The following is a 27,872-nucleotide window of genomic DNA, read 5'->3' as shown; positions in this document are numbered from 1 at the left end:
ATGGAAGAACTCATAGGTAAGAAAACTGTACTTAAACGTGAAGTGACAAGGTTAATACATAAAGTGAACGAGAACAAAGACAAGCCTAACTTCAGTATCAAGCTGTACACTGAACGTGCTACGCAATTACATAGCGATTGCACAACAGAGCTCATTACAAAGTTCATTTCTGTGGGTGGTGAAAGTGAGTTTGCAAAATATGACGGAGAATTTAATGAAGTGCAAAATAAGTTGGACTCTGTCTTAGAAATTTTGTACAATATGCAGTCACCTAATACTGAACAGGTAAATACATCTAATAAACAGTGCACAGATGTGAAGTTGCCAGACTTAGAACTCCCTACATTTTGTGGTAGAGTGCAAGATTGGCTATCGTTTCGTGACTTATTTGTTGCTGCTGTTCATAATAACAATCGGTTAGGAAATGCTCAAAAGTTGCAGTATTTGAAGACAGCTGTATCAGGAGAACCTGCTGTATTGTTGCAGTCTATTTCCATATCTGATGATAACTATAAAGTAGCATGGGAGTTACTTAAATCAAGATATGAAGATGTGAGGGAGCTAGCGAATCATATTTTGAGCAAGTTCATTACTCAACCAGCTGTGAAGAATGAGTCATCATGTGAGTTACGAAGATTGGTTGACAATAGTGTTCAGTGTGTGTGTGAACTTAAATCCTTGGGCCTTCCAGTGGAACATTGGGATGTGATTTTAATTTACCATGTGGGTGAGAAGCTAGATAAGAACACCAGAAAACAATGGGAGCTTTCATTGAAGAAAAACGAACAACTAACTTTTGACCAGCTGAAAGAGTTCATATTACAACGTGCCAAAGCGTTAGCTGCAGTGAGTGGAAGGTCACCGGCAGACACGCCTGCTTTAAAAACAAACAAAAAAAGCAACACGTTAGTGCATCATTCAAGTCCAATTGTGTCATGTATCATGTGTAAAAATAACCACAAGCTATATAAGTGTCAAAAGTTCATAAATATGTCAGTGAATGATAGGCATAGTTTTGTGAAAAAGAATTCGCTTTGTTTCAATTGTTTGACCTTAAATTGTTCCGTGAATAAGTGTAGTGTGAAGCAGGGTTGCCACACTTGCAACAAAAAACATAATACTTTATTGCATTTTGAAAAGAAGGGTAAAGTAGATCAAGTAAATTGCTCTCATTCTATAAATCAAAAACTAATTCCTCAGGTGTTGTTGTCCACCGCTGTCATAAATATCAAACATAATGCAAATAAGTTGATACAATTTCGTGCACTTATCGACTGTGGTAGTGAATTATCGTTTGTAACTGAACGTTGCGTCCAGAAATTACGCATAAACAAAGAGAAAATAAATATGAGCATATCAGGTGTTACTGGTTCTAACGTTGGAAATTCTCATGCAATAGTTGATTTGTGTTTTCAGTCATTGTACAGTAATAATAATATTCATACTAAAGCAATAGTAGTCCCAAGAATCACAAGTAACTTACCCAGAGTAACTATTCAAAATATAGGTAATTGGGAAATTGTGAAACAAGTAAACTTAGCTGATCCACAGTTTAATAAAAGCGGCCCTATTGATGTGTTGTTAGGTGCTGATGTTTTCCCATTATTGTTGCTCAGTGGGAGACACGTAGGTACTAATGGAGCTCCGTTTGCCATTGAAACGGTGTTAGGTTGGGTATTGTGTGGTCAGATTAACTTAACGAATAACACATCAAGTGTTCAGTCATATTTTGTTTCTGTTGATCTCAATAAAACATTGCAAAGATTCTGGGAAGTAGAGGAGTTGCCAACTGTACAACATTTATCCGTTGAAGAGCACAAATGTGAGCAGTATTTTGCTGAAGCTTACAAACGTGATGTTGATGGTAAATATAATGTAAAATTGCCTTTTAGAGAAAATGTTGAGCCTCTAGGTGTATCACGGGACACAGCAGTAAAGCAATTATGCCAGATGGAACGTAAGTTACAGAAAGATCCTGATTTATGTAAACAATATTGTGATTTCATGAAGGAGTACTTAGACTTAGGTCACATGGAAAAAATTCCTGATGTAGGACCTGATAAGCTTGTATCTGAATCTTATTATCTGCTGCATCATTGTGTCTTAAATGAAAGTAGTTCTACCACTAAATTGCGGGTTGTATTTGATGGTAGTGCTAAAACTGGCAGTGGAGTATCTCTCAATGACAACTTAATGGTAGGTCCAAAATTACAAGATGATATTATCCCATTAATATTAAGGTTCAGAACTCATCCAATTGCAATGTGTGCTGATATAGCAAAAATCACAAGTTAAGGTAGATCAAACTGATTCTGATTACCAGAGAATAGTGTGGAGAGAAACAGTTGACCAACCTATTAGTGATTTTAGATTGTTAACTGTTACTTATGGAACCAGTTCGGCTCCATATCTGGCTGTAAAGTGTTTGCAACAGTTAGCTGTAGATGAAGGTTATTGTTATCCCAGTGCTGCAGAATTAGTCATGAATGATTTCTTTGTTGATAATTTAGTTTCAGGTGCAGCTGATAGTAGTGAGGCAATGGTATTGTACTCAGAATTAACAGCATTATTGCACAAAGGTGGTTTCGAATTAAGAAAATGGTCTACTAACGACATGAATGTGCTAAATAGTATACCTTCTCACTTAAGAGAAACTCAGTCGTTAATTTGTTTTAATGAAGATGAGAATGTAAAAGCTTTAGGTATACAGTGGAATCCATCAAGTGATTCATTTTCATTTTCTATTGTTGTTCCCACTTCCAAGTCAGTAATAACAAAACGAATGTTACTAGCTGATATTGCAAAATTGTATGATCCGCTTGGTTGGTTATCTGCAGTATCCATTGTTGCAAAATTGTTGCTACAATCATTATGGAAATTAAAAATTGAATGGGATGACGTACTTCCGAATGATATTGCTCGCTCGTGGGAAGTATATTGTCAAGAATTGCCATTGTTGAGACAGATTAAGATAAAAAGGTGTATTTCTTCTGAAAATATTGCGAAATATGATCTAATTGGGTTCTCAGATGCTAGTGAAAAGGCGTATGCTGCAGTAGCATATGTACGTTGTACAGATACATCTGGAAATGTGCAAGTATACCTAATTGCTGCAAAGACCAAAGTTGCCCCTATAAAGCAAATATCAATACCTAGGTTAGAATTGTGTGCTGCAGTATTGTTATGTAGATTAGTCAATACGGTCATTAAGGCAATGCTAATCAAGTTTGAACAGGTTGTCTGTTACACAGATTCTACTATTCTGTTAGCATGGCTTTCTTCATGTCCGAGTAAATGGAAAACATTTGTGGCTAACCGGGTATCTGAGATCCAACAATCAATTTTTATTAAATGGGCGCACACATCGAGCAAAGACAACCCAGCTGATTGTAGTTCTCGTGGTTTGAATCCGTCACAATTAGAGTCTTATTCACTATGGTGGAATGGGCCAAAGTGGTTGATGGAATCAGAGTTACCTATTGTAAATATTAATTGCAAAAATCTAGATTCTGTTCAATGTAGAGATGCAAGGGCTCGTAAAAAAACCGGCTTTTTTGGAAAAAAACTCGGTTTTTTCTGCTTTGCTTTTTTGCTTGGGAAATTTTGGGCTTTTTTCAAAATTCTGCTTTAAATCGATAAAGCAGACTTTGTTTCGCTTCTCTATAACACAGAAAGTCATTGAATTAGTGGTTGATGCCGCTAATAATATAAAACCTCGAAAGTAAACCATGAATTTCGAAAAGATATTTTAAACAATTTTTCTTCAACATTTTTACATTATGAATTCCAAAGGATTAACCAATGTATATAATAAACACATTTTAACCTCCTATATACAAAAGTAAGCAGAGCTGGCAAGAACCATGGTTGTTTCTGAAAATGCCAAAAACCCGTTTTGGGGGGGGCAGTTTAAACCAGGCTTTTTTGGGGTTTAAACCAGGTTTTTTCATTTAGATATTTTGCTTTATGTATTTATATTACATATTCACAGAAATAAGTTTGTTTCGCCTTGGTGTTATTATTCAACAACGGGGTTATGCTGGAAGAGGTCCCATAAGCTTAAAGAAGTCCGGTCAGTAAATTTCTTAAATTGAGAAACACCCGCCCTAGCCATCGGGAAAATCCCGTCATTCTTTTAAATGTAAAACAATAACAGGAAAATCCTGTAAAATTTAAAGGTCAACGTATTATAATCAGTACGCTAAAACTGAGTGACACACAATCATAGTCAACGTCTTACGAATAAAATCAGAAAAATAAACACACTGCTGAACAAGACTGCACTTATTTAATATAAAAACACATTTACACGTGACGTTTCGATCTTCTATCCAAGATCCTCATCAGACGTGAATGTACGTCTGATGAGGATCTTGGATAGAAGATCGAAACGTCACGTGTAAATGTGTTTTTATATTAAATAAGTGCAGTCTTGTTCATCAGTGTTTATTTTTCTAAAACTGAGGTATTAAATTACAAATTTAGTATGTAGGTATCATTGAAAGTCCAATCCAAGCTAATGTTGGAAGCTAAGTAGGCAATCGATAAATTTTACCAATTTTAATCAATATATTTAAGAAACCTTCGCTTCTTTATAAAACAACAGGCATGCAGAAATATATAATTTGGTTTCGTTTTGTATGTTTAGGCTTAACATCCTTACGTAATACCGAGGTTATCAAGGAGAAGACTTTCGCTTAAAGTGACATCCGAAAGAGAACTTGGTTTACACATGAAAAAAGGGTTGTGGTTCGACCGAGAATTGAACATGGGACACCTTGATTAAAAGGTGAAAAGGAAATAAGACTAATGCAGATGGTTTGACATGTGAAACGTCACCATGAAGTTCACACGATTCGCATTTTTGTTCTTTTAATTTTTTTAGTTTAAACCAGTTATTTTTAAAAAAAACAACTGGTGTAAACGAGCCAACCCTAAGAGTAAAAACTTCTTTCAAAAAATACACAAATAACTAGCAAAATTGTATGTAGTATTTTTACTTCAAAATATTCCATACCCTCTATTTGAAACAAAATAAAATTAAAATAAAACATAAGAGAAATACTTAGATTTGTATGATACAATTAAAGGCTGCACATGGTTCTGTATATTCTTGAAATTCTACAGTCAAGTTTTTTATAACCACCATCAAGGGCGCCCATCAGGGGGGTTAAGGGGGCGCTTGCCCCCCCTAGAGGAAAATGTACTTCAGAATATTGAAAATCCAATAGGATTTTTACATTAGTTACAGCAAAATTTGAAACTATTTTTGAAACGTCGCTTATACTTGCCCCTCCTTGGAAACCACAACATGGGCGCCCTTGACCACCATCACGGTTTTCCCAGTCCTCAAGGTTTCTGAATTTTTAACAAGAGGGATTCAACATATCATTACGGAACAAAAAAAAAAAAAAAAAAAAAAGACTACGGAATATATTTAAGTTAAGCTAAATACAACTGCACAACAAACGTGACTGAGTGGTTGGCTTTTGCGCTTCTATCGGGAAGTCCGGGATTCAACCCAGCATTCGACCATTCTGACAAAGCCTTCCTTCATTCCATCTGAGAATGTAGAAATAGTGCGTGTACTGGCCGACTAGGAGTGTAGGAGTTGGCCGACTTCCTTTCTTATTGTTTTTAAATCGTTATTATTACTAATTACCAGCAGTGACGGTTTTGCGAAGGTTAGAGGATCGGTCTTTTGGACTGAAGCCTGTTCTCCAAAGTTGTGGAATGTCTAAAACGAACGAAATATCTATTAGTTATGCCTTTACTCATAAACTTTAAGCTCCCGTCAAATAAAAATTACGAATGTTTAGAAAAACTAAACATTAGTAGTAAGAAAACCCCTCCCAAAACACTTTTTTAAATTCGCGACTGATTCTCAGTATAAAATGATCTTCAAGGTTGTATCCGGAAGATTATTGCTAAACATATAAACGAAGCGAAATATTAGTTATGCCTGTACTCATAAACTTCAAGCTGCTCCCAAATAAAATTAGGACTTTTTAGAAAACGAAACAATCAGAGAAACCGCTCCCAAAGTACTTTTCTAAATCCGCTATTGATTATTTGTATAAATTGGTATTCAAGGTTGTATCTGGAAAATTATTGCTAAATCATTGCACAACTACAGTATAACAGAAATTTGGAAATATGGATTGACGGACATATTGAAAAACGTATGCTTTGACGGATATATAGAAAAACGTAAATTTAACTTTCGTGCTAGAAGCTGGAGTACTAAGCTCTTAGAAATGAAACACGGATGACAAACTAAAATGATCTAGAGAAGGAAAAAAATGTCGATAACTCAAAAGTTAAAATAAAGTTAAATAACCTGTAAAATTGCCCTCAAATACTACATTCTTCATGTTAGCTTTAATTCGTAAAATATGTGCTCCATCCATCTTGATGGTGAATTACAGAGCTAAATATGGCATTCAGGTCGTGGAAATCTTATCTAACTATAGAATATACTATAAGAAAGCTATTTGGATAGAAAAATCATGAAAATGAAAAAAGCCAAAATTTCCAAAATTCTCGGTTTTTTTCCAAAAAAGCCGGCTTTTTATGTGAAAAAAACTATCGATTCAAAAAAGCCGGCTTTTTTGCATCTCTAGTTCAATGTGAGCAAAAGTCTTCAACTGTTAACATGCACATTAAGGTTGACTGTACAATAGTAGATAAATTTTCATCATTATCTAGGTTAGTTCGTGTTACTGCTTGGTGTAAAAGATTTATTAGGAATAGCAAAAGTAAACAGGAGTTAAGATGTAGTGGACCATTAACTACAAAGGAGTTGTCAAATGCATTAATGCATTGGATAAAACAAGCTCAAGAATCTGAATATCCACTTGAGATAAAATACTTACTTATGAAAAAACCTTTGCCTTATAATAGCAAACTATTGTGTTTAAATCCATTTCTTGATGAAAATGATGTCATGAGAGTTGGAGGTCGCTTGCAAAATGCTAGTGTAACATATGATTTCAAATATCCTATCTTACTTCCAAAACATGCTAGAATTACAGAACTTCTTGTAAAATCTGAACATATAAAGCATCTTCATGCAGGTTCACAGTTACTTTTATCTGTTTTGCAACAAAAGTTTTGGATTATTGGTGGTCGTGACTTTGTAAAGAAGATTGTAAAAAGTTGTGTAACATGTCACAAACAGTCAAGTGTAACAGCCTCTCAATTAATGGGTCAACTTCCTGTTGGTAGAGTAACACCAACTCGTCCATTTTTGCATTGCGGTTTAGATTATGCTGGTCCACTAATGTTAAAAAAATATGAAAAGTCGAAATTCAAAATTGTTCAAAGGTTATGTAGCACTCTTCATTTGTTTCAGTGTCAAAGCAATCCATTTAGAATTGGTAAGTGATGCTTCAACAGAGTCATTTATTGCAGCTTTGAAACGTTTTATAGCTAGAAGGGGAAAACCTACTGATATTTACAGTGATTGTGGTTCAAATTTCATAGGTGCAAACAGAGAATTAAAATCCTTACTGAAACTTGTAACGAATGGTGATTCGAAAGAGTCTGTATGTAATTACCTCAGTATGCAATCTCGGCTGCAACAAAGGCCAAAGTGGTGGTGTAAACGTGCTAATATCAAGATCAATGATTTAGTATTAGTGAAGGAAGATAAGACATCTCCTCAACATTGGAATTTAGCAAGAGTAGTTGCTGTTCATCCTGTTGTAGATAATATTGTTAGAACTGTTACTATTAAAACTAGCAAAGGTGTCTTCAAACGACCAATTGTAAAAATTTCTCCTCTTCCATTTAATGAAGAATAATATGTAGAATGTGTAGTGTAGAGTAATGTGTAGAATTATATGTAGTGTTGAAATGATATTTCAAGGTGGGCGGTATGTTCGGCCGCATTTTATTATTCTTTTGTTTTGTATTTGGCAACACTGGATAATTTATAGTTGTTTATAAGTGTCAACGTGGCGTGTGTGACTGCATAGTGTGTAGTTGCTTATGCATAGCAATTATTGTATTTAGTTGTGTGTTTACAATATAATAAATAGTATATTGTACAACAAACTTTGTGTTCAAAATAATACAGTCCACGAACAGTGTAGTTATGCAAAATATGCCATATTCTTTTATTCGCTCTGCTACACCATATTATTCCTTATTATGTTTGTAGTCTTATGTAATTTCTGCTATGTTAAAGTAGGGGTTGAGAAAAGTGCTTTTAAAAGAGAACGAATACACCCCTAAAATGGGCACATATAAGGGAACTAAGTGTTATGTTAAAGTAGGTGTTGATAATAAGCCATACTCTTTTATTAGCTCTGCTATGTTACATAGTCTTATGTAATATGTGCTATGTTAAAATAGGTGTTTAAAAATTGATCATACAAGAGAACGAGTTTTCGAGGTGTTCCATTTTCCATGGTTGGATGGTACGTGGGTCATAGGCTATGTTACATATTCTTATGTCTGCTATGTTAAAATAGGGGCTGACAAAAGTGGTCATAAAAGGGAACGAATACACCTCCAAAAAGTGGTCATAAAAGTGAACGAATACACCCCTATTTCAGGGTGTCCGTTTTTCCATGGTTAGGACGGTACGTGGGTCACGGCGTATTTTGCGACACTGGACTATTTAGTACTTCGGATCAGGCGGGACCTGGATTGTTCTAGTATGGCCCAGATCGATCATTTTCCCTGTACTCACTTAAGACAGATCTTTTACATTATTATTACTCTTTCCCCTTGTTTTTAAAAATAGTACTGCCACTCTTTCTTTTGTTAACAGAAAAGCACCACCTCTCTTTCTTTTTTTTTAAAAAAAGAAAAGAAGTAAAGAATATCTAGATCGCAATACACAATTTTATTATCGATTTGTTGCCACTCCGATAAATGTGAATGTTTAAATGTTGCATGTGTTGACTGGTTTCTTATCGCAAATCCAAGACACCTGTAATAGTTTATACGTGAAGGAAACACCGATCATGTTTTATTCTGTATCTTTTTACTTACCAATAACGATAGCCGCGCCTCTTTGTGAGAAATTGTAACTTATATGTTTATTCTGCCAATTGTAAAAGTATACTCAACAAGAATTCCCCTACACTTTAAGACATTTTAAGAAAAAATACCTTCTTTCCCTTCTGCAAATTTTGAGCATTTTTCCCTATCCGTGGGAAATTTCCTTCCATCTGGCAACTGTGAGCCAAAGTGGGGAAAGATTCTTTGCTGTTTTCTCGTCGTTACTTGATATTAATGCTCCCTAATTTTTGTGATATTTGCGGTATTCGGTTTTTGAGAAACTTTTTTTCTGAAAACCGAAAACCGCAAATACGGTTTTCCAAACCGAAACCACAATTGTGGTTTTCAAAACCGAAACCGCAAATGCGGTTTTCAAAACCGAAATCGCGAAAACGGTTTTCAGAACCGAAATCGCAAAAACGGTTTTCAAAACCGAAACCGCAAATACGAATTTCAAAACCGACATTTCGGTTTTATGAAATTTTACATTTTTGTAAAACTGGTGTTCGGGTTTTTCAAAAACCGATTTCGATAGCACTAGTAGAAGCATAGCAGGTAGCCCGTGCAGTTGCGCGAGGTGTATCCGTAAGGAGTAGGCGGTGAGTGTACTAGAAGAGGGTAGTAGAAGAGCAATTACATGGCATAAAACACATATATTAGCCTATTACATTAACCGAGTAAATTGGTTATTTTAACTAAATGAAGATGTTATATTAACCAACGTCTACATAGAAGAGGATATGAAAGAATTCTTTGATAAAAACGAGGAAGGTGTGAACCACCCTTACAGCACTGATAGCGGAGAGCGAAAAGGACATGCAGGGAGCACTTTCAAACTCGAACGACCAACTAGAAAAAGCATGCAAAATGAAGATAAATAAGAAGAAAACCAAAGTGATAAAGTGCACAAGAGCAGGACAGGAAGAGGTAAACGCGTGGCTAGATGGAGAGAAACTCTAAGACGTTAAGACATTCCCATATTTAGGAAGTCTATCTTCGGACGGAATAATTGAAAAGGACGTAAGTTCCAGAATAGCGCAGGCTAAACAAGCATTCAATAAGAAAAGGGGACTACTAACATTAAGAAATGTGTCGCTGAACATTCTTAAACTATTTATTAAGACACTGGTATTGAGTTTGGCGCTTTACGAATCACAGACTTGGACATTGAGAAAAGCTGAAATATCTAAGCTGGAAGCATTTGAAATGTGGTATTGGCCCAGCAAGGAAAATAAATAAAGATGAACTAAAGGAAGCTAACGAAGGACGACAGCTCATGAAGATAATAGGAAAAAGAAGAAACAACATGCTTGGACATCTTATTGGGCACTTCGTTTGGATCACTATGCTGATAGAGGGAGAGGCAGAAGGAAACCCAGGAAGAGGAAAACCAAGTATAGAATATTTAGATGCAGTTATCAAGAAGATTTCTTATCAAAGTATAGAACAGATCTTCCAAGGGAGAGAAAAGTTTTAAAATGTCCATGTTGCCTAAGAATCTTATGGTTGAGGTGAACAAGAAGATATTAACCAAAAAACTCGGTTACTATAGTTGACGTACCCCTATGAGTTATTACACTGTAACCTAGCAATATTAACCTGTAATGTCCGGATGCTTTTGATCACATAATATATATACACCGGGTGTTAACATATATAGTTGGAAACACGTGAGAAGTCTGGGCTGACAAGGGTCAAAGTTAAGTCAAAGCTATGTAAGGAGGAGTGTCACATCAGTGTGCAGTGAGCCGACAGTAGTATTGTAAAATGAGAGACTTTTCTAATTTCCAATGTCATGTAATAGATCTAGAAACCCTTTATATTAGAGTTCGGATCCAAGTGCTTACCCTATCTCTCAACCGGACGGAATCTGATATAACTGGAAAACATAGTAATGACTGTGTTGGTGTCAATGTGGTGACGATACATCACTCAACGAAAAGCTCTCTGTTATACCTAGAAATCCCAATAACAATCGCGCTCGGGTTCATATGCTGACCAGATATCACTTAACTAGAAGAGTCTGGTAGGATATGATTCTAGTAACAATATACTAACAACACACTACTCAATTAGAACTTTCTGTTGTGCCTAGGAACTCCAGTAAGAATTGCCTTAGGGTCAACATATGGACCACACGTTACTCAACTGAAAGCCGTCTGCTAGTTTTATAAATCCAGTTACAACCGCATTAGGGTCAATTTGCTGTCCATACATCACCCAACTTAAGCCATTCTGGAAGACCTTGAAACTCGATGATTAAATGAATGTGTTCTGATATAATTAACAGCTGACATGACTGACTTCAAAATTTCTGACGTATCCAAGCATTTTCCGCACAAAGACTGTTGGTAAATAATACAATATACGATGAATGGTTTTGGACCACCGTCATTTTCTACAGCTTTTGATGTAAGAGTAACAACACCTTTATTAGATTTCGAAACTATGCTATGCATAAATATCAGAAGTTTTACCGAATGGTTTTGTCCGTCCATCTGTAGACAGGTGTCAGAGTAAAGATAGTAAGAAATATAGTGAAACTTTTCTTTCGATAGATTCAACACTATGAACAGGTTCCATGTCCGCGTTAACCGTCTCTTCAAATCGAAGTTATGCAAATTTACCATTTCTGGTTTCAACACTTATCGCCATGCAATGGAAACAGTAAAAGAAAGCGCGAAGCTGTTTTCTTGTATGCGATTCAGAGTTTCAAAGCAACATATTATAGCTATCCACAATACTCTATCGCTTTCTGGAAGTGGTTGAAATTTACTATTGCTTCTGGTTACAGTAATGATTTGCGTAAAGCAAGAACAATAAGAGGTATGGAGATGCGGTTTCAAAATCGATTCAGTGTCTCAAGAATGTCTGCCACCTTCTACGTTACCCTGCATATAAATTGGAAATGGTTCAAGTTACTCATTTCCGGTTTCAAAATGTATTCCTATAGAACAAAAATGGTACTACATAACGACAAAGCTGTTTCTCGCAATCGATTCAGATTATCAAGAGAATGTGCCACTACAACCAGAAACACTGTTCCGAAGCTAAAAGAGGTTTCAATGGACTACTATTTAAGGTTTCAATACTAATTTCTATAAAACAAAAGCGATAAAAGAAGCGGTTCTTCCAGTCGTGTCGTCGTACGAAGAATAATGTGTTCGGTCTCTTTCGTTAAACCTATATTCAATCTGGAAGTAGTTCAAATCAACCATTTCTGTTTTCAACATTTATGGCCATAGAACAGATACGGTAACAACAGATGGCGGCAAACGATTTTTTGCAACCGATGTCAAAATTTCTCAAAACTATACGTCATCGCAACCCGCAATTACTACCAAAATCGGAAGTGGTTGAAATATACCAGTGGTTCTCAACCTAATTCCTATCACGGGCCACATTTTATCACATTCTCTTGCCAGCGACCCCTTTATAATGTCTGGTTTGTAATAAGTTTGTGTGGAATTTTAATATACATATCCATCTATTTCTATGATAGTAGAATCCATTTCAATGTGCAGTTCTCATTAGTTTCATACCGTACCTCTTTCATTTAAATTGATTTCAAAACAACTCTTCACCTGTTGAAAATGTTTAGTCGATTTATTTTTGTTGCTCTTAGCAGTATGTATAAAAATAAAAATATGGCTATCAGAATAAAGTTCAAAATAATATTTAATTTTTATTCCGGTATTGCATCCTAATTATATTTACCATGAGATCCTCCAGCGACCACCTAGGGGTCGCGACTCCCAGGTTGAGAAATCCTGAAATATACTAATACTTCCGTTTTTAAATATGACAGAACAAAAACTGTAAGAGATATCGAGAAGCGGTCTTCTGCAATTTATTTAGCTTCTTAAAAGTAGATTCCATCTCCTCCCTTAATCCTATATTCGGCTACAATTATTATACTCAATGAAAGGTTTCTTGCTACATCTGAAAGAGAAAGCATAGTAGTTAATTTAGTGAAAATTCAGTTTTAATATTACATACAGCTCTTGAGACATAGCGAAATATATTTTATTATGACATCATCAGTGCCTGCACGATTTGGACTCTTAAGGATTGGGTATAAGGAGGTGAAAATTCGAAACTTTAAGAACTGAACTTCAATGAATGTTACAAAATAAATTTTACTTAAAAATTAATTAGTATCACTGTTAGTTCTGAATTGCTGTAGGGTAGGGAAAACTACAAAAGATACATACAGTGATATGATTCTCATCTTTTACAAAAAGGAATGTAAAGCTGGGTGATCTGGTGACGATTCGAAGTTAATATTCCAAATAGTTTCTGAGATGTACCGTTATATATATTATTGTAACATCATCTATGTATGCATCATTTTGAATCCTGGGGATTCGGCATAAAGAGGTGAAAATTGGAAAATCAAATTCTTGAATATCATTCATGTCCCGTAATACATTTTAAGAGATGTCATGTGGACTCTTATTCCACATGACAAAGCAAGTAAATGAATATAGTGAAAACCTGATGCTAAATATGACCAATAGATGTAAATATATAGCGTTCTCCTATTCTTATGACACCGCCATTGTCAAGAAACCAATTTTCATTTTGACTCTTGAGTTAAAGAAAATCCTAAATATTCGCAAATTTAATTACTGAACTTTATTGCAGTTTCAAAAACAATCAAATGGTATGTAAAAATCAAAGGGTGTCTCGCTGGTGTCTTGAGGGATGGGGTAAATATTAAAAATTGGTTGGAAAATCTATTAAACCTCATTGGATCCGAAAAACAAATTCTATAAAAAAATCAAGTATTTGCACCATGTACTACTGAGGTGTCGGGTACTTACAGAAATTATGGTTGATTGAGTACAACCATGCGCCGATACTACAAATAACAGTGCTGTTCCTGAGTTACAGCGTTCTGTATACTCTTGTTACGTCATGGTTCCCAAGAAATAGTGCTTCGTTTCGTCTCTTAGATATTAGGTATACAGAAACGAAAATCTGAAATTAACTATTGAACCACATTGCAAGTTCGAAAAGAAATTTTGTTAAAGAATCGGTGGACTTAACAGTGGATTTCTTGGGCGAAGCATAGTGGGGGAAAGTATACTTACAATAATTACTCATGAACGCTTCTTACATCCTTCGTAAGAAGACGTTTAGCTGGTTAGTTTAGTGAAAATTCGACATTAATATTGCAAATAACTATTTAGAAATGTTTTACAGTATATATTCTTGTAATGTTGCAATTCCAGAGACGATATAGGCAAGCTTTATTGTGTCATGCCCCGCCATCTTTTCGTCATTACGTAATTAAATCTCCCAGTGTGGAAAGCAAGACTAAGTTAGTATTTACGATAACACAGCTAATCCTATAACACTACAACTCTTCTTCTTCTTTTCTACATTTTTAAAAAAAGAAATAATATAAGAAATGTAGAATGTAAGCCAGGTACGGTATCATATAAATTTAAATTGGTTTACGTTTTACGTAATAAATTGATTTGATTCTTATCCCTTTTTTCTTGAAGTTTCATGAATTCTAAAATATTGTTATTTGTGTTCTTCAATTCATTGAAATTTCAAGTTATTTAAATTTTAACCAATCTAAAGCCAGTGGCGGTTCCATAGTTCTATAAGGTAGTTACATTGACTGTGGCAGTGAAATAGACATGGTCCTTCGATCGCAAATTTCGTCTGCTCTACAGCCTCAAGTGATTTTTTTGTTCCAGTTTAAAGAAATTCTTTAAATTTTGATATGAGACTAAATATTACAGGAAAAATAACAAAGAATATGTTATTGCTTATACATATATTCAGTATATGTATCACATATAACATTATTGACAATATTAAGTACTTAACACAAAGAATTATTTTTTTAGAAAAAGTGGTGCAAATTTCGGTACTAACACTGATCTACTTTACTGGCTTTGAACGTCTCAGTCCATTCTGTAAAAAAGAAAACAGTCAGTTGCATACCCACCAACATAAATATGGGAAACGGATACAAAACTAAGGTATGTTAACTACCTTCGTTTCTCGTATATTTATGATAGTTAAATTTATTAACTTATAAAATAGGGACACTTACACTTTCACTGAAATACAAGTATACCTCAGTGGTAGACCGTTCACCTCTGGTGCATGGGATTCCTGGTTCGATCCCAGCTCGCGCCATGAACTTTGTGGTGACTAAACACCGTGTGCATGGGTTTTCTCGGAGTTCTCCCGTTTCCTCCCACTTTATTGATTCCACTATTCTATTCATTTCTCATTATCACCATCTCTTTTAGCACTGCCAGTTTATTCGTGGAACGTAAAACTTAAAAGAAAATTCAAGTATACATTCGATTTCAATTCTTTCTGATGCACATGAGTAGACTAATTCATCTGATTATTAATTTTCAGTGCCAAGACATAGACCTTTTACGTAGAATCTGAATAGCACGCGTTCGTAACGGGAATCCAATTATATCATCCCATGCCACAGTCGCGTTTAATAACCACATATCCAAGAGGAAGTTCCAAAATTTAGTGAAATTCCGTCAATCTAATGGAGATTGAATTTTACTGAATCTTTTCTTAAATATTTCCTACTTTAAACGTTTCTATATGATTTGACTACTGACTCATGCTTACGATAATTCTGACTTTCAGGCCAATAAAAACAATAGAAGTACATGTTTATAAATTTCTTTGTAAAGTTTCTTTTTCGGCATTTTGCTACTTGATGGTACCAAAGACCTTTCTTTCTTCTTTTCTGCTACATGATTGAGAAACATATTCGCTTAATGTAATTAAAGAGTCGAGACAGATAATCTATGAGAATGAGGAATAGCGGCATACAGATAACTTAGACGTTCATGATTAAAATGAGTGTTAACGAAGCTTTTACTATCCTATTCGACTTGATTAGCAATTATGTGTCTGTCCGTCTGCCATCTGACCGTCTGCTCAGCGGTAACTCTCATAAAACATCTGATTCTGATGAAGATTGGAGTTTACCTTTCTTCCACTTGCAAAAATAACCATATTGTGTGAGATTGCAAACCAGAGTAAAAGGGTGTAACATCCGCACCATGTTGCAAGTTTATATTATACATGGACATTCATATTTCCCAATATATCATCATCATAGTTATTCTGCCTCTATTGGCAGGTCACTTGCCGCAGCTGAGAAGCTTCCATGCTCCACGGTCCTCCGCTAACCTCTCCATCTTCGCGTATGATCTTTCTGTTTTAATATCATCCATTAATTGTAGTCTCCTTCGCCCCCTCCCTCTCTATCCCGCCACCATACCTTCTAGGACGTCCCTCATGATACAATCTCTTCTTACGTAATGTCCCAACCAGTTTCTCTTTCTCTTCCTAATATCTAAAAGTGTTCTTTTCTCACCCACCATTTCTAACACTCTCTCATTCGTTTTCCGCTCGACCCAACTAATTCTTTCCATTATTCTCCACACCCACATTTCGAAGGCTTTCAGTCTATTTTCGTCACCTTTACGTAATGTCCACGTTTCCGCCCCATACAGTACAACACTCCACACGAAGCATTTTATGAGTCTTTTACTTAACTCTTTATTCAAGGTCCCACAAAACAGATTTTTCTTCCTCCTAAAGGCTTCTTTCGCCATTCCTATCCTTGCTTTTATTTCACGTTTGCACTTCATGTCATTACTAAGAATACTACTCAGGCATCGAAAACTATTCACTTGTTCTATTTTCTCTCCTCCTACTTTTATATTTGACACAGGCTCCTTCGTTCCAATCACCATGGCTTTTGTCTTTCTAACATTTATTTTCATCCCATATTCTTCAAAACCCTTTCTCATTTTTTCTAACATTTTATTGATTTTCTTTTCAGATTCTGCAAGAAGCGCCATATATTCTTCAAATCTTATGCATCTAGTCATTCTACCTCCTACCGAAATACCATCATCATCATGTAGGCTCTTTTTAACTATCTCTTCTAGATAGACATTAAATAGTGTTAGCGAGAGGCAGCATCCTTGTCGAACTCCCCTGCCAATTGCATTCCCTTCCTTCATTTCTTCCCCTATCCTCACACTTACTTGTTGGTTCATGTATAAGTTTCTTATGAGTCTTCTATCTTTCCATTCCAATCCTATCTTCGTTAGAACTCCCAACAACAATTCCCAATTCACGCGGTCAAAATCCTTTTCTTGATCAATAAATATAACATACACCTCCTTCCCTTTTTCTAAAAATCTTTCACCGATCGCCCTTAATAATCCAATTGCATCTCTTGTGCCCTTGCCTCTTCCGAACCCGAACTGCTCCTCCTCAACATCTTTATTTCTTCTTTCATATAACCTTCTGTTCAGTATTCGCAGCAGTATTTTAGCTGAATGAGATATGAGACTAATTGGGTTCGATTTCTTAGCCATCGGTATCATGATCATTTTCAGAAAGTCTTTTGGCCATTCTCTGTTTCATATATTTCATTGCATAGTCGCAGCATTTCTTTCTTTCCCTTGTCTCCTATATTTTTAATGAATTCGATTGGTATGTTATCTATTCCGGTTGCCTTCCCATTCCTAATCTCGGATATAGACTTTTCAAACTCATCCCTAAGAATACTAAATCCTTTATCATCCTCGTCTACTTCATTTTCTACTTCAACATTTAGGCTACATGGTCTATCCCGACTCTCATATAAGTCTTCAACGTATTCTTTCCACCTTCCTATGGCCTCATTTGTCTCGCTGACTACCTTTCCATTCTTATTTTCTACTGTCATCATAATACCCCCTTGTTTCCTCCGAAATTCCATAGATTTCACCTCCTTGTACATTTCCTCATATTTCCCAACTCTATCTAATTCTTCTATGTCCTCGCATTTTCTTTTGTAAAACTCTTCACTCGCTCTGTCTGTTTCTCTTCGTAATTCATTATTTAACTTTCTGTACATCTTTCTGTCCTCTTCTGTATCAACCTGTTTCCACATCTTCCTCTCCCTCATTTTCTGCAACATCTGCTCTGTAACCCATGTTTCTTAGCAGTTTTATGTTCGCGGTAACCTACTGCTTCTTCTGCAGCCTGCTGTAAGCAACGTTTAATATGTTCCCACCGTGCGTTACTACCTGCGCCTATCCTTTCCTCGTTTAAACATTTTTCTTCGAATTTTTCAACGAAAAGATTTCTTATTTCCTCGTTTTTCAACATTTCAGTATTCAACACTTTGTTACCTACTTTTCTTCTGCCTACATTTTTCAGTTTAATGTCTACTTCGGCCAGCACAAGATTATGATCAGAGAAAATATCAGCCCCGGGAAGGGTCTTCGCGTTCTTTAAGCTATTCCGATACCTGTCCTGAATCATAACACAGTCTATCTGATATCTTCCCCCGTCTACTGGTGATTTCCATGTATATCTTCTTCTCTTGTGCTGATCCCCAATATAAATCATGTAAAATTATTCGATTATAGCAAAGCTTAGTATACAGTATATTTTGTTTATGGCATCGTAGAAATCCTCACAGATTCGGGTTATAATATCAAAAAGGAAAGTCTAACCATCCCTTGTAAATTTAAAAAATATGCTTCACGTTTAAAAATGTTCAACCTTGGTTTAATGTATTGCACGTTTTAATTGAGGCTTCTCAATCACCTTCTATGTAGCGAGTTAAATCCAGTAAAAAGTAAAAGAGTGGATTTACTCTCTTACCCCTTCCCTATTTCTTTTAAAGTTTAACAATATGTTTAACAAAAATCCATTCGGTTTGGTATAATTTAATGTACACTACATTTTCCATTGACTCTTTTCCGATCTCCAGTACTTCGGATCAAATTCAGTCAGGAATGAGCATTAAATTAAGATTCCTCACATGAGATGGATTCTTCTCTCAATTAAGAAAATAAAAACATCTTTCACTGCAATTTCCGTTCTTTTTTGATGCAATATATCACACTTTCTTCAAAACTTCACAATCATTCATTCTGCACCAAACTGATATTAGTGAAGAACAAAGTATTGGTATATTGCCCCCCCATTTTTTAGAGTTAAACAATAAACTCATTCGATATATATATATATATATATATATATATATATATATATATATATATATATATATATATATATATATATATATATATATATATATATATATATATATATATTTTCTCTTTCACTCCTTTTTAGTAAAACCCTGTGCATGGGACTAAAAAATCACTCATAAATTACAACGACTCACCAAAGGTGGTCGCCAACCCTGGTTCGGCTAATAACATAAGTAAATCTTTAGTGGCCGTAATTGTTCACACCTTTAAATATCTTCCGTAATTATATCCACTAGTATTCTCACCTTTTATACTGAAATTACAAGTCGATGATGAGTAGTAAATAATTTATTCGTTGATTCTCTTTTAACGTATATTCATACAAACTGTTTTGCAATCAAACATGTTAATTATGTATCTATAAACAACTACCTAGCAACCAATTATACAATAATGTATATTTCTTACATATATTAAAAACATTCTTCTTTTGTTATTTTTAAATTAACATTATATCAGGTATAGTGCTTATGTAGAAGCACTTTCTGCCCAAAAATACAGGTAATTATCAATCGATACAAAGTATCTCGTTGTAAAATGAACAGTGTATTTAGCCCTCTAATTAGCTACTGCTTTAATTAGCTTTGTGCACAGGACTACACATTCATACGAAAAATTCTGGCTACACCTATACCAGGTATTACCTATAAGCTAACAACTGTTTTCAACTCTTTTTTATAGACTAAAAATTTGGATGTGAATTTTATTATGTTATAATTACTGGACACTGAAATTTAAACATTACGCGGAATGTTTTCATAACAATTATTATTAATTCACTTCAAAGCGTTTCGTAGATACTGTTTAGCTAACTTTATATATATATATAATCTTCATAGTCCTTACATCCTTTACTATTTTAAAGAAAATATAGTTGGGTTTAAAGAAGAATCTTAAGTGTCATACACGAAACCCAGAGACCTGCCAAATATATTGCAAATGACTTACCAGCAATTTACACAAATAATAAAAAGTATACAATACGTAAGTAGTCAATATGACAAGTAATAAAAATATCTAAGTTCATAAGTATGGAAATGGAAAGGGTACGAAATAATAAGTAAGATAAAGAATGGACTGTACTTTTTCTTTTTTTAATTAACAGGTAAATTCCGTGTACACTTCAGTAAAATCCATACATAGTTTGCTAATGTCCTACTTCTATTGTTCGAGCTTATGGGCGAATGAAGATTTAGCCCATCACAAAACCCCTTTCACGGAAGTTGGGATGTGAGGTCAAAGCAAGGACCCCGTGCACAAGAAGTGAGTGATCTAGAACTGAGATATAGCGAATCTTTGTGTTTTTAATAATAGAGAGTAACTATGGAGCCTCTCATAGAAAAACGAAATTTTATCAGAAAGTTTCGGGGAATGCACTTGGATAGTTGCTGTCATAGGGAATGTATTGTAAAGTGGATTGTTCAATTCTATATCCCTCAATTTAGTTTCAAACAGCCTGAAACAAACGAGGAAATCGTCACTTGTCCAAACTATCATTTTCTGTCGTGTAGTATGGTACAGTAGAGTACCGATTATCCGAGTTCATCTACCTCGGATAAGCAAACACTCGGCTAACTCGGATGGATACATAGAGAATTTTGTACAGTATTTATTATTGTTTATTAATTTTCTCTTTATTACACTATTTGTTATTACTGTATCTATTATTTTATTGGATATATAGTACAGAACATACAGTATAACTATACATACTTACAGTCTACAGTCATAAGGAATTAGGTATAATACAAGAAGTAAAACGCGGTCTGATATTGTAAGGTACATAAATAAAATAGAATATAAATAAGGCACAGTTTAGCATACATTTAAAAAAAATGTTTCCCATTGTCTTTTGCTTAATTAAGCTGGTTCGCAAAGATACCAACCTGAAATATTATAAAATCCCATCTCGAGAGGCAAAAATCTTCATTTTGTTCTTTAATTTCCCACGCTATACTTAATACCAAAGTTAGTTAGCAAACAAAATTAATTAGCATATATCAGTCACTTTCTTCAATATAAGTGAATTACTCAAAAATTCCGATCATCGACGTTGATCAAGTAGTTTATGAACAAGTATGTTCCTTAATGGAAAGAGACATTTGAAAATGCTGATGAAAATAAGTAATTTTATTATGAGTTTAGAATTTCCATTACGCTTTTATGCCATAATCTTCTACTGAACGAAATAAAACTTACAGAAACTTCATTTTTCAGTCATTTCGTATGGAACGATTTAGAAGTTGGACGTTTGTCGTTTTATTTTTTTCCCCCGTTAATACTCTTCTTTATTTAATTTATCTTCTTTTTAAATACCAGAGTACAATTAGCGTTCATTGGCACTTAATTTTTGAAATTCATAAAAGAGTGTATAAATCACTTTAACACTAACATGCATTTTATTTTAATAAAATTTGACAATTAACTTTAATTTCAAGTTCATTGAAGGCTCATTTGTCTACTCCTTGCTCATAGACAATTTTGTTAGCGTCATTAAAATAGATATATGAAAAATCCCATAAATCCTACTAATTTTTACGAAAATTCCCTTTATCCCATTTTGAGAAATGATTGTCAAAAATCCCACAATGTGGAATTTTTAGCATAGGTTGGCATCACTGCTGGTTCGGTTTTCACCATTATATTCTGCAGACGTCTCAAGATCATAATGTCAACTGGTGCCAGTGTTACCACAGTCGTAGCTCTGAAGTGGGCTGAAAAATAGTACCAAATTGAAACAAAAAGGGCCGAATTTTATACCAGTGTAATACACGGCTTTATAACACGAAACTGAAAGAGGTAATGTTCTAGAACAACCCCGCTCTTCCAAGAGTCCACATCAACGTGTCAATATAGATCTATAAAATGCATAAAGGTTCGGATATCTTTACATTCGTCATAATGGTGTCACTAGTAAAGAGCTTAACCAGCTAAGCCAGCAATTATGTCAATGTACTTTTCGTGCTATTATCTTTTCGTGTAGAATCTTTGCAAAGACATACATTATATACTTACTTGAGCACACGCTGGTCTTCTTCAGAATATTCAACACTTGTTTGGGTGGTTCTATTTCTTTAAAGATTTGAAGATAATATTTTCACCACACTGCTTCCATCTCGTCCCCTTCATGCGCGGTGCGGAAGCGCCCATCTAGCGTCATTTGCTTCCCTGTATAGTTCGAATTACGAATTTTCCACACAAAGTTCCTAGTGTTAAGCGGTGCAACGTCACAGAATGAAAGTTCAACAGCATTTTTTAAGAGTCCAACACACAGTATACAGTAAGTAACGTGAGATGTAGGAAAAATCCAAGTGACACTTTAGAAAATGTGACAAGTATTTGTTAAGTGGTGCTGAATTGGGTAGAATTGTACCAACTTTTTCACAAAAGGGGCTGAAAATGCCGGTGTGGTACCAACGGGCCAACGAAAGACAAAAAGAGCTGAATTTGGTACAATTGTACCAAGTGTGGCAACTCTGACTGGTGCCGTGTCGTCTTGCTCCTCAATGTTGGACCATGCCTTCGATGGCCATCAAACTGAAATTTAAAACGCGCGACAATGAAAGGTCGTTCGCGTAAGTGTGGCAGCATCGGACAGGGTCGTTATCTTTATGTGAGCTTTACTTTTGCTTCTTTCGCTAAAACAAATGCCTGCAGACTGCCTGTTGTTGTAACTGGACTAGTTTTTTTTTATTTTTGTTTATTATTTGTTTGGTTTACGCTCGGATAACACGGAACCTCGGTTAATCGTTACTCCACTGTATTTAAAAAAATAAATGTGGATTTTATAAAATAGAGTAAGCCAAAGCTTAATCTACCATAATGAAAGGAACCGTTTCACAACAAATATTCATATAACAATCTTCGCATATTCTATCCATTAAAATCGATGAAAATACACTAGGTTACAATTAACCAGTAAAGATGGCACGCGTGTTCTTGGAATTTTAAGGATTACGTCTAATAACAGGATATATTCTAGTAATATTATATTAGGATATAATATAAAAGTTATCTTTTCCTTATAACTGAGAGTATGACTATAGTTTTCATATATCAATGTTATTGACTATTACAGTTTAGTTTATCAGGTGCAAGGTAAATGTTATGTAATCTTCTGTTTATAATAATTGATAGGCTCTACTAGTTACTAAAATATTCTGATGAAATACGTCAAATATCCCAATTAAACTCAGCTAGTTATCGTTTGTCTTGATTTGCGGGACGTGTCTTCAATCGTTTCCAGATCTATCCGCTAATTGAACCGTACTAAGTTGTTACGTAAAACATGCTAATTATCACTTCTGAACGCGTACATTTTCACTCTGTAAGCAAAACGAAGTCAAGCAACACGTTATTTCTGTTTAATTAGAACGTTTCTGTAGAAACGTATTTTTCCTCCTTTTTCTAAAACAAATTCCGCAATGTACGAGAGAAGTAATTAGAGAGGTCAAATATACTAGAATTAAAATGAAAAAAACTCTTGTCGTAAGTAAGTTCTTTCACGTTCTTTCTGTTCATTTTGTTTTATTTATGTAGAATTAAGATTAAAACGTCCCTAAATCACAATAGTATCATTGTCATCATAAGAATGTTGCTGTCAGAACTTTCCTAAGCATCCTAGTCTCTCATTACTATCAGTGGAATGTGTTTTATTTTATTTAGGGAATTTTTTTTAACTTTCAAGCGTTATTTTTCAAGCCATATTTTGAATATTTAATTTACAACTTTTCATGACATACTATTCTCAATCATTATTAGATTACAAGTAGAATATGTCATTATGGTAGATTATGTATGCCACTGGTTCGGACGGGGACATACATAGCCTCGTTGCTGACGTCCCCATTAACCCCCTACTCACTCACTCACTATGTATGCCACTGGAAGAATTATCTGCGTCACTGTTAGGATTATGTGTGTCACTGTTAGGATTACGCTTTCACTATTGTGCGTCACTTTTATGATTAAGTGTGTCATTAGAAGAGTTACGAGCGTCACTGTTAAGATTATATGTGCTATTGTTAGTATTATGTGTGTCACAGTTAAGATTATATGTGTCACTGTTAGGGTTACGTGTATCACTATTAGGAGTATGTGCATCATTGTTAGGAGTAGAGAAGCCACTGTTACGACCAGTGGTGGTTGTACAGAGAGGAGGAGGGGCGACCGCCACCCAAATATATTTTGTTGTCTCCCTTTGCCTCATTTTTCTATGTACAACCGGTTAATAATAAAAATAATATGTACAACCGATAATAATAACATTCAAGTAATAATAATTATAATATCAAAGCAAAACAAGTGAAGTTGCATCGCTAACCAAAATTTTCCTCGCCTCCCCTCTTGCCCCCTACTATTACGGGTATAGCGCCGCTATTCGTTAGGACTATATGTGATAATAATATGATTACACACGTAACTGTTAGGGGTATGTGCTGATTTAAGTATTATTTGAGTTATCGTATTAGCAGTGCTGCAGCAAATCTCATCGAGGTCCTGACGCTTTTTTTTTTTTTTTTTTTTTGTAGGGTCTCCGATCAATGAGTTATTTTGAAGATGTAATAGTTGAACATTCAAGTACGATAGACATTCTATTATCATCTGCACAAAAATTGGCCTCCTTGAATTGCTTTTTACTGTATATATGGTATCCTGGTTAGCACTGGAGAATCTTCTCTTCTCAAGATCCTTTGCTACAACAGTGGCTGCCCCTTTCTTTCTGGAGACAATGAATTGACAACATCAAACTACAAAAGATGTCAACATACTAACAGTAAGTATTTCATTTCAACAAAGATATTACATTTCACATAAAGCTTTTATAATTATCATAATGATAGACTTTATTGAGGAGCGGTTTCGCCGATGTTTCAATGACTCTTTAACTATTCCACATTGAAGAGCCTAAACTGACTAGCTGCTAAATATAGTATCGGATTATCCGATTTTGTTTGAAGGCGGGGACAGGAATTTTCAATGTATTTTTTTTTCATATTTTTATATTTTGAACACCCATTATGGTTTAAAAGGGTAAATCGAAATAAGTTTGTTAGTAATATGAAATTTTCTGACGTAGTAGCTTACATACACAAAATAAATAAGGTGATTTTTCCTCCTCCGTTTATTTTAAATCTGCTAAAGTATTTAATACAAAAATGTTCATGCCAACTGGGATTGATTTACTTGAATGTGGCAAGACAATTTGATTTTTAAAGAGTTATCACATTAGCAACATCCCTTGACAACTCAATTTGTCTACGTGTAGCTTAAATAACATCTTTACTACCAGTGTTTCTTTCAGAGAAAGTGTTCCGAGGGGAGGCATACTTACTATTCGGAGCGGCACATACTATTTCTTACGGTACTATTCTACTTATTATTGTGTACTATAGGCGTATTTTTTTTGTCTCCTCTGGGGGTGAGCTCTCTCAGAGCTCCGGGGGGCAGCCCCCCCAAAAAATATCATGTCTTGAAGAAGCACCGATTATTACCATTAAATTTTTTTCTGCCTGTATAAATAACAAACATCTGAATGTGTCAATATAATTCCTAATAATAAAGTCACTGCTAATAAATGTCGCTATCTTCGCTTTCGATAGTCTGTCTGACACCAGTAGCAGATGTCATTACAGTACAACTAATTTGCCGACTTAAAACTATTACGATGATTTAATTGCAAAAATTGAAGCCGTGACTTCCTTAACCGTACAAGTTCAGCTGAAGAGATATTGAGGAACTCAATAAAAACACTGAATATTTGTTGGAAATGTAAATTTGGAAATCAGACTTATTTTCATACTTAACAATTTACTGAATGAAACAAATGTCACTAAGTATGAAAAGAATATCTGATTTCCAAGTTCACATTTCCAACAAATAGAGTGAAAATGCGGGAACATTAGCACCCAGAGGTAACATTGGCATAGAGCGGGGTAAATTTGGCAACACTGATCTACAGCAAAATTTTCTCTCTCTTTTTAGTTCTTTTTTCTTCTTTAATGTGGTTTTCAACAATTGCTTCAACATTGACCAACAGTTCGACAAACATAGTGCACTGAAGCGGTTGCGAACAAGTCTGGAGTAATTATTCAGGCCTGGATTGGATTCACTGTGTGTACTGTTTAAATTGAATGTCTACTAATTGTAATGAGCACACTACAGACCATGGGCGTCCGAAGGGGGGCAGACCCCCTTGGCTCACGAAAATGTATACTAAATATCAAACCACGTATATTAAAAACCAGAAATACCAGACATAATGTAGCAACCATGGAGATTCCCCACTAGAAAATTTTCTCCGGGTGCCACTGCCACAGACCCTTATTATGAATATCCAATGTGCAATACCAGTATCCCCAGTTGAGCACTTCAAATTCTGTCATTATAATTCAACACTCTATTTCTGTTTTTGTCTTCAGTCAATTTTTGTACTCTATAGATGTCTGTTTTCCTTGCAGAAATTGTACAATTAGTGGTTTTAATAAACTAAAAATATATCTATTAAAATAGTTTTTAAAATGTTTTTAGGTGCCAATGTAACTTCTATTGAGTACGATTAAAAAAAAAAAACGCCTTATAAATGACACCGAAGTTACCCGTATACGGGGTAAAATTGGCACTAAAAATATTTTTTATGCAGGTACAATTCGAATTTTGAAAAAGATATTACAAATATTACAAGAGAAAGGTTCAAATGTCATGTTGATTTTTTTTCCAAAAATGAATCTTCAATATTTTCTGAAAATCTTGAGAAAACCTCAAAAACTTGCCAATGTTTCCCTATTTTACAGCATTCAGTTTTTATAGAGTTCCTCAATATCTGTTGAGCTGGACTTGTGCGGTTATGGAAGTCATGGCTTCAATTGCGGGGCGTAGGCTTTGGCAGAACAACTAGTCACGATAATATTCAAAGTGTCAATCTCAATCATCATTACTAAACCATTGCACTCTTCAGCATGTGGAGTTCATCACTGTATGGGAGACTTTATGGGGCCGTAAATTCACACTTGGAACATCTGATCAATTTACGTGTAAGAATCTGCAGTCTCTCCTAATAACTTGTTGTCAGAAATAAGCCACTTGCGGACAATAGTTCCCATGGTTTCCGAAACATGCTTCTGATTTAAAAACATATGTTTCTGATACAAGTATAAATATATACTATGAAAATATTCAATATAGGCCTACTGTAAGTTTAACATGTTAAGAAAGGTGATCGAATTCCACGTTTCCAGTAATTTCTGTATAAAATGCATATATTATCGTTTATAAGACAACATGTATTGTTCTCAAGACTCAAGAAATTTACGCAAAACGTGATGTTTTGAAGAATCTGTTCCATTACCAAGAAAGACGTTTCTTTAATGAAATACGATTCTGTTTATATATAGCTTGTGGAAAAGCTCCTTATCTGGACTTTCCAATGGCTTAAGGATGAAACAAGGACGAAAGAGAAGAAGATAAAGAAAGAGAAGAAGAAGAAGAGAATCGAATGCGTAATGAAAACGACGTTCGCTGCTTCCAGCATCAATATATGGGGATTAATTGGGAAGCAGCTCCAGGCTGTTTTGTAAAGCAAGGCTCCTATCGTATATTTTACGTCGTTATTCAGGAAGGGAAAAAGCAAAGAGCTTGTTGGATGTTGCTTTGTCTTGGAATGTTGTGAAAATCATTAAAGAGACTATTATGTATTTTCTTTCTGTGTATAATGAAATACTTTTTCTTTGTTTTATTATTTTTTCATATAATAAAAGTTTTTTCTTTAAATTTTTCACATTGTTTACTAAA

The 27,872-nt window shown here is 34.8% G+C and overlaps 1 protein-coding gene across 1 annotated transcript; it reads left to right on the top strand.

Moving 5' to 3' along the window:
* Positions 1-27,658, top strand: LOC145661469 (uncharacterized). Its single transcript, XM_081726781.1, has 4 exons — positions 1-2,196; positions 2,279-3,518; positions 7,486-7,769; positions 27,476-27,658. The coding sequence occupies exons 1-4, from the start codon at positions 1-3 to the stop codon at positions 27,656-27,658; spliced, it is 3,903 nt and encodes a 1,300-aa protein (XP_081582907.1).
* Positions 27,659-27,872: the final 214 nt, after the last annotated feature.

This window comes from Thermobia domestica, chromosome 10 (genome assembly GCF_964235325.1).
Source record: "Thermobia domestica chromosome 10, izTheDome1.hap1.1, whole genome shotgun sequence".
Lineage (NCBI taxonomy): Eukaryota > Metazoa > Arthropoda > Insecta > Zygentoma > Lepismatidae > Thermobia > Thermobia domestica.
The sequence above is the reverse complement of the archived record's forward strand: the minus strand, read 5'-3'. Positions and strand labels throughout refer to the sequence as shown.